We start from the raw sequence: 8,271 nt of genomic DNA on the forward strand, positions 1-8,271 counted from the left end.
CCCCATTTGCTGGAAGCATTTTATAACAGTCATGAATAGTGTTTAAACTTGAGCAGATTCTAGATGTAGATCACTAGATTCTCTCCTTTAAGAACAAAAACTGGACATATGTTTCTTTGGCTTCATTTGTTAGTGAGTTAAGAGATAACACAGATGGTCAATATTATATCTTTATGACATTTAATGAACTCACTTTCTAAATGTCCCATTTGCCATTATTTTTCATGTTTATTCCCTGCTCGTGTTCCTTTCAGATTGTCTAATCCACACATCCTTTTCGTTGTTTTATTTTTGTGCATTATGTGAACTTCACTTCCGCTTGTGTCAGTACTTTTCCGATCAGTCTTGTTTCTGTCTGATCACCGTGTGTCACCTGTCTCTCCTTCTCCTATTACCCAGTGTGCGCCTGTGGGCTTGGGCTCCTCCCTCATGGTGATTCACACCACCCATCATGTCACACCTGCTTCTGGTTTCCTATCTTCCTGTGGATAAAAGTCTTGAATCTGCCATTCTACCATCGTCAGTCCATTTCTGTTATCTGTCTGGATCCCTGGTCTCACTCAGTCAACTTAGTAGTTTGGTTCTTGCCAGTTTCAGTCATGTAAAGTTTAAATAATCCCTTTTATAGCTTTGTTTTGTTATTACATTTCTTTTGTTGCAGCTTTTAAATAATACAGGTCATATTTTATATAAGTTAGGTTGCTACATGCTTACAATAAAATATCCTTTGATATGTCATTACCTCCCAGTTTGAACTTCAATAAATAGGTTATGATGCAGAAGTGTCATCATTCTGTGAATCACTTAAGACATTTTTACAGATGTTCATCTATCAAAAAGGTTATCCAGTAGCCAAATGAGGCCTGGATTTTTAATTAATCAAACAGAACAAGATATTATGTATGTTTTTAAAAACATTATTTTGCTGATCTTTTTTTTTTTTTTACTAAACAGTGAACAATTCCAAAACAATGGACAAAGTAAGTATTAATGATATTATTAAAAGTGACATAATCTGGTTATTGAAGTCTTTTTTTTACTTATTTCACCAGGTTTAACTGAATCACAGGAAGTGCAAGCTAATGTTTTGTTTTTTTCCCCCCACAATACCATGACAGCTAGACACTTGATGATTTCATTTTCCAAACATAAATATGACATTTGGACAAGCAGGTCTGGTGGTGGACTATGGCCTCTGAAAGCAACTGTCTTGAGCAGGTAACATTTTGCTATTCAGCACAGGGGAAACATTTAACTGCCATCTTGACTCCGAAGGCACGGAACAAGAAAATGATTAACCAAGTATCAGAAGTCTGGCTTTAATTCCTGCCATGCAAATTATTTCCTCTTATTCTAAAAGTTAAATTCTTATGAAAATTAAGTTTTTGACATGAGGATCCTTCAGTGTGTGCTTGAATAGTACGGAGGCGTGTTTGTTTACTGACAGACAGAATCTGCTGCAGGTCTGGACACGACGACACTGCAGCTCCAACTGAATGCTGGAATGAGTTGCAGAGGAGTTCAGCTTATGAGTTCAAGACCAAAACCGTCACGTCAAGTGCAAAAGAATGTTGAAAGTATGAGTTTGTTAGGTAAAGTGAATCCTGTTAAAATGAGCTTATTTCTTACATTTTTTTATTTTTTTTGCTTATCATTTCAAACATATAAATAGCATCCAACACAAGAAAATACAATTGTTTTGAGAATTTATGTTTATTAATTCCAGTTATTGAAATTGTGTCTTTTTCAAGTCTCCTATACAACCCCTCCATGGCCCCCCACCTTTTTTTTTAAACGTTGAAATCTGCTTGGAAATGAACAGAAAACAGAGCAAAAAAATGCATGGTCCACTTTAGAAAAGTCAGTAACTTGTTCCGAAAAAAAAAAAAAAAAGAAGAAGCTGGGCCTGAACCAGACAAAACAGTTTTTTTGTTTTCTCATAGCAGACGATTAAATACGTTATCCTGTTTTGCACACTAAACATTGTCAGTTTACTTTTGTCTGTTTCATAAGCCGATGAATGTAGGCAAGTCTTGTTGGAGTGAAAACGTAAACAGGGAGATGAGCAGCTTTTATGCAGCTATGAAAAGGCTTTTCTCTCCCACCTCGTCTCGGCTGGAGCCTGAAAGGGAGCAACATGAGCCACCACACCGTGGGAAACACTTCTTCGTGCACTATCAACCTGCTCAACAGGAGAAACAGCACAAAATGGCCAGTAAACAAAACTTGAGTCTGAGTAAAAATGCTGGTAACATTGGAAGATGATTTTTGTATCGTGCTAATGCTCATGGGAATCTGACCAAAACTTTCGAGATGCCTTTGGAATTTACCAAAAAAAGTTCTGTGGCAACAGTTCTGTATTCACAATCCAGAAATTAACACATCAATAAAAAAAGATTAAAATATGCACATTTATGTACAAATCATTTTTCTATCTAAAATCTCAAAATACATTTCAGGACATTTGTCACCACAGGTAAGTTTGGTTATCCTGTTGTCTGTGAGAGTTTAGTAGATTCTATTTCAAAAAACAAAACAAAATGAAACAAAACAAAAATCTCACCAGGATTGGTAATCTCTAAACCAACGCTAAACTAATGCTATTTTGATATACTGTATTACCAACTGACTCAATGTCCCTTTCAGTGATAAAACATGTGTTGGTCCACCCAATGTCATGGTAACGCAGTTCCTCACAAAAATAGAGGAACCTTGTTTTGGCATTCAAGTGGGCGCTTAATGGTGAAAAAAGTAGAATTACCTCCCAAGAACCTTCATTGTGATGTACAATAAACCTCTTAGATCTTTTTTTAATCATCTGTGGAAAGAAAAAAACCCTTTTTTCAGTGTGAGTTTATAGCACTGAGTAACACAGATAATATTGCATCAGGTTTTCCTGGGTTAATATTTCACTTTCAGTCACCACGCGACGCCGATGTAAGGCACTCTCATGACAAGTGTCCACTGGACCAACTCAGGCTTGAGCCAAGTCGTTTTGTACATCTGACGGCAGCAGATCCAGCAAGCTGTCCTCCACTATCAATCCACTGCGAGTCAGCAGGGGACAGTCCGCTATCTCCACAGGGAGCGACTCCAGGGGATTGCCTTTAATATCCAGTCGAACCAGCTGGACCAGACTGGCCACTCTGGAGCTAATATGTGACAAGCGGTTGTTACTGAGCACCAGGGTTTTTAGCCTTTTACATGAGAACAGCTCCTCTGGCAGAGCTTCTATGGAGTTGAATGCTGCGGAAAAGAACTGAAGGCCCTGCAGGATGCTGATTTCCGAAGGGAGATGGGTGATCTGATTGTGAGAGACGTCGAGGTGCCTCAGTTTGGTGCAGTAGAACAGCCGAGAGGGGAGCTTCCGTATCTTGTTCCAGCTGATGTCCAGTGTCTCCAGTGTGTGCAGCTTACTGATGTGATCGGGGATGTAAGTGATTTTGTTGTGCCACAGTCGGAGTGTCACTAAACGCTGGCAGTGCTGCAGGCTCAGGATCTCCTCTACGGTGCTCAGTTTGTTGTCCTTCAGGTCCAACTCCTGCAGACTGTTCAGGCTGAACACGGCACTTGGGATACGTTCCAAACCGCAGCCCACGACCTCCAGTGAAGACAGATTGATTAACTTCTTCAGGATGCTAAAGGCTTGGAGCTTGACTCCATCATTGTAGATGTGCAATCGCTGCAGTTGTAATGCAACATCTGCTAAGGAGGGTGGGATCTTTGCAAGATTAGAGCAGAGAGTGAGGACCCTCAATGCTCGCAGTTCCCGGAGAGAGTCCAGGCTGCCACTTTTGGACACCTCATTGGCTAGGGGGCCGTTCAGGTGCAACTCCTCGAGGCTATTTAAAGTGTACATCCACACCGGCAAGTCCTCCACATTTTCAAAATCGACCCGTAAAACCTTTAATCTTTGCTTGAGATGGTTCAGCGCAGGCAGCTGGAGCTTGGCAGAGCAGTAGACCAGAGATAACTCCTGAAGAGCGCTCAACTTTGCTACACTCGGTGGGATGGTTACATTATTAACTTGTTCTAGTTTGAGAGATTCCACTTCAGCAATGTCAAAGACCGTATCAGGAAGTCCTGGCAACATTAATAGGTGCAGCTCCAGTCGGTTACTGGAGTTCTTCGCCAGATGGCTGCGCAGCTTTTTGGCGGTCCATTCGTGGTTGAGATTAAGCTGATGGAGGCGGCTTTCACTGACTTCCGAAAGGAAGACAGCAAATCTCTTCGAATAAAGAGCATCATATTGGTCCACAAGGTGAAAGAGGAATGCAAAATCGTTCTTTACATCCGGTATGTCGTTTATGCCGGTCTCCAGTCGGACTTGATCGAAGGAGTACACCTTCAGCGGTCGATGAAACAGCCAGTAAAGGGTGTAGATGCACAGAAGTCCGTATACTCCCACAAAGCAGATATAGCAGTACGCAAGCTTGGAGAAGAGATTAGCTCTATTGTGGTTGCAGCAATAGATATCATAACCAGTGATATCAGGCGGGACATAGCAGCGCACCACTATCTCAATGTGTTGTACCAGAAATGCAGTATAAATCATAATTACTATGAACTTGAAGACTTTGAGTGACGTTTGTAAGACATACATGCGATGCAAGATGCTTGCTTCCTCCACGTGAGTCCGAAACTTCTTGACTTTTTCAAAAAGAGCTTTGGCCTGCTCCCCTTCCTTCTTATCCAGTACCGAAGGTGAAGACTGAGGCTCCAAGCTTTTCTTTTCTGGGTTCGACTTGACAGAGGAGGAGCGGAGGAGCCCCACCGTCTCCTCCTCGTTCGCTCGCCTTTCGGCGGGATCCTTTGATATGGTGTTTCTCCGCAAACTCACCAGCTTCTCCTCCCCTCTCTCCTCAGAAACCTCACTCAGGGCCCTGGTGGTCCAGGGCGAGTCGAAACACTTCCCCAGAATGGTGACAAACAGGTCAATTTTAGAAGAAGTCCCCGGGAACTTGAACCAGAAGCTGCTCGCCACCATGAAGATCATGGTGTGGATCACAACGAGGTACGGGAAGAACTTTGCAAACCAGTGGACGAACCTCTCGTAGCAATAGTGGTTGACGAACACATACTGGTGAATGTCCAGGTTGTTTTTGCGGCCCGAGACCTCCCGGATGAGGGGGCTCACAGGGGTGGCGAGCGAGTGCTGCCCCGTCTCATTAACCCTGTAGTTGCGGATGTGGCTGCAGTCGATTGCTTCAGGTGTGGGGCTGGTGAACGGGCTTGGCACGCACGAAATCTTGTCTTGGGTGAGCTGTGGACAAATGAAATAAGGAAGAAAATTTGAGAATAAATTTTTTTGGGAATCCAAAAGAACTCTGTAATGTTAGTTTGTATCACAGAATCATAGAATGCATGTCCTCCAACATGGAGGAGACGCGCCTGATTCCTCCTTGTGCATCCAAATGCACAATTGTTCAATCAGCTTTGATAGTTTTAATAAAATACAGGTGCTGTGGAAAACTGAGCAACAGATATATGTAGTACGACGCATAAATACTGTAAACAAGCGACACTTGTAAGTTTCTGAGGAGTGAAGTCCGATCTGCCGTAGACAATCAGAGGAGAGCAAAGATTCATTTCCTGTTTGATTGGACACAAACTGATCAGTGTCATTGTCAGATGCTTGTATCTGGCAATACGTCAATGAAGGTCTAAATCTCAAATATACTTATTGTATTTATTTCCAACGTTTGGCCAACTGACTTGCTCAAACGTATTCAAGCTTTGTCTTGGGATTCAACTGTAGAGTATTTGATCCTATAGGACCAGATCAGGGTAACAGATTTGCTTTGTTTGTGGTTCTTTATTTTTGGAGCGGTTGTATTTTGGTGCTTGTAGGTCATGCAGACTTTATTCAAGCTATTGAATCAACCAGGCCCACTTGTCTCGTCTCTCTGTGTCTCTTTCTTGGTGAAAATATCAGAGACTTTAAGGGCTTTATTCCAGCTGTTCTCATGATCTTTCAGTGAATCCTAAACACAGAATATGTTCTTGTTACTTGTGCTACAAAAAAATATAAAAACGCAGTGAAATAAGACTTGCATATAAAAGGAAAGTCGTGTTGCTTTATTTGCTGCCATGCAAAGACTGTTTCATGGTATATTGCACTGATAATTTCCTTAAATTGATGTGATTTTTTTTTTTTGGGGGGGGGGTGTTTATAGCTCATGGCCTTTCTCCTTATTTACAAGGAAAATATCAATTTGACTTTATTTTATTGTTTTGAGGTCATCAGCCAGATATATCACACCAAAGTGTTTCACAAACTTTTTTCTTTCTATCAGTTTGTTCAAGAACTTTTGATAACTGGGTTAACAGTTAAAGGTAATGCTTTGAAGATTAGGAGCAGCTGAACTCGCCTTCTGATGACCACATACAGCATAAAGAGAAAAATATTACTTAGAAATATTGAAGTCAACAATTATTTATTTCTGAAGGAAATTTTCGCCGATGCATGAAGCCAAGAAACTCATGCTGTTATTTTGAAAATAAAGGCCAAATTAACACATGTGAAACAGACGTATTTCTTCCAAGGCTGCGTTGGACGTAGCGGTTAACATGGTCGGCTCACAGTGAGAATGTTCCTGGTTCGAGTCCTGTGCTGTGTAGGTTTTTAATCAGCCACACTCTTGATTCAGGAAATGCTGACGTGCCTTCAAAAAACGTTCATGGGCTTTTAAGGTCCAGCTTACTCATCCCCCCCCATGTCTCTACAGTTAGGCTAGTTGGCATTAATGGGCTAATGTTGTTGCTTGAACATCTTTAAAACAATATCAGATGTTCTTCTTTTGTGCTGCATGCTAACTCACCAGAGATGTGTTCACAGCAACACTTAAGTGTGCCCAGTTCTGTTTGCAGGGTGCTGCTCTAGAAGCAACCAAGTAGGAGAATAAGAAGATCATTATCGCTGATTGCACATCGAGTCATTTTCTTTTCTTCCGTGCTATTTTAATATGACACAGAAATGATAATCAGGTAGAGGGAGACACATTAAGCAGGATGTTAGTGATCTGGATGAGCAGTAAGTGGGTCAGAGGACGCGAGGTAGTTCAGTAATACCGCCTCTGTTTTTGGTCTGACTTATAGGAAGTGGGAGGAGAGGAGGCGTGGGAATAAAACAAAACTCCATCAAGTCAGCCCTGACATCTGACAGTAGAGATGAATACAATAACGTGTTAAGGATGTCTTTCGACCAAACTTATGATCGCGGAGGGGCTGGTCTGTACACGCCTCACCTGCAAGGTGCAGCCAAAGACTCCGAGCATGAGCATAGCAATGCACAGGTACTCTGTGAAAACATCCCACCATGGCTTGAGGACCCGGTACTTCTCCCTCTGCTCTGTGGCGAAGTTTCTGAATTCCCCCACCGGGATCATTCTGGCTGCTTGCTGCACACGGGAGGAAGAAAAGAGTGGCTTTAAAACACTGACGATTTCAACGCCGCGCCGTCTCACAGGGATCTCCTGACAAGAGCTTTAAAGTTACACGACACACACACATTATAATCTGCGTATTCTGAAAAAATAATACTGATTTCTTTGTAAATACAGTGAGTGCACGGCTGTAGGTATCTGTGGCTTTGAATGGCTGAATAGGCTGGATTCAAAGTGGATAAACTGGTCTGACAACAAAAGTGACTCACCCAACACAACGTGGTGGGAACTTGAAAGCACTTTTTTTTTTTTAGATACACATTAAACGTCAATAAACCCTACAAACACACAGGTCCTTTTAAACCACAAGTTATTAATTAAAGTTACTTTGGGAGTTTTTTTTTTCTTTTACACATTTGACAAACATAAACGAAGCACTGCTACAAACCTTTACTCCCAAGTTACTTTCCTCTTCTAGTTATAGAAACCTTTTAAATTTTACCAGATCAAATTTAAAACAACATGAGTAACGTGTTGGTAGCAGCGATACATTAACTTCTGTCTCAGGATTAACATTAAAGAGAGAAATAAAGTGGACAAAAACAAGCGTGGGACAGGTGAGTTTCTCCTACCTGCGTCTGTGGGCGCTCCTCTACTGTGCGGGAGGAGGAGGGGGAGGAGGAGTGGGAGGAAGAGGAGGAGGAGGAGGAGGAAGAAGCTGCAAGGTTTTTCTCATCGCGAACGGGACACGCTCACCGGAGCGAAGGTGGAGGGAAATGGGACGAGACATCCGTGACCAAACTTTCATAATAAAGCCCAGTCAAGGAAAAAGAGGTAACAGCACCTTTTCCATATTGTAATACATTCTTACAATAAGGAAGACTAG

The 8,271-nt window shown here is 41.9% G+C and overlaps 1 protein-coding gene across 1 annotated transcript; it reads right to left on the reverse strand.

Annotated features, from left to right (window-relative positions):
- Positions 1-1,729: 1,729 nt before the first annotated feature.
- Positions 1,730-7,388, reverse strand: LOC308147301 (volume-regulated anion channel subunit LRRC8E; the record flags this gene model as incomplete). The annotated part of the gene is made up of 2 exons (XM_080519408.1): positions 1,730-5,263; positions 7,248-7,388. 2 exons carry the CDS (start codon positions 7,386-7,388, stop codon positions 2,975-2,977), a joined length of 2,430 nt encoding a protein of 809 aa, XP_080375534.1. The 3' UTR covers positions 1,730-2,974.
- Between the last annotated feature and the right edge of the window lie 883 nt (positions 7,389-8,271).

Source organism: Blennius ocellaris (genome assembly GCF_963422515.1).
Source record: "Blennius ocellaris genome assembly, chromosome: 3".
Taxonomy (NCBI): domain Eukaryota; kingdom Metazoa; phylum Chordata; class Actinopteri; order Blenniiformes; family Blenniidae; genus Blennius; species Blennius ocellaris.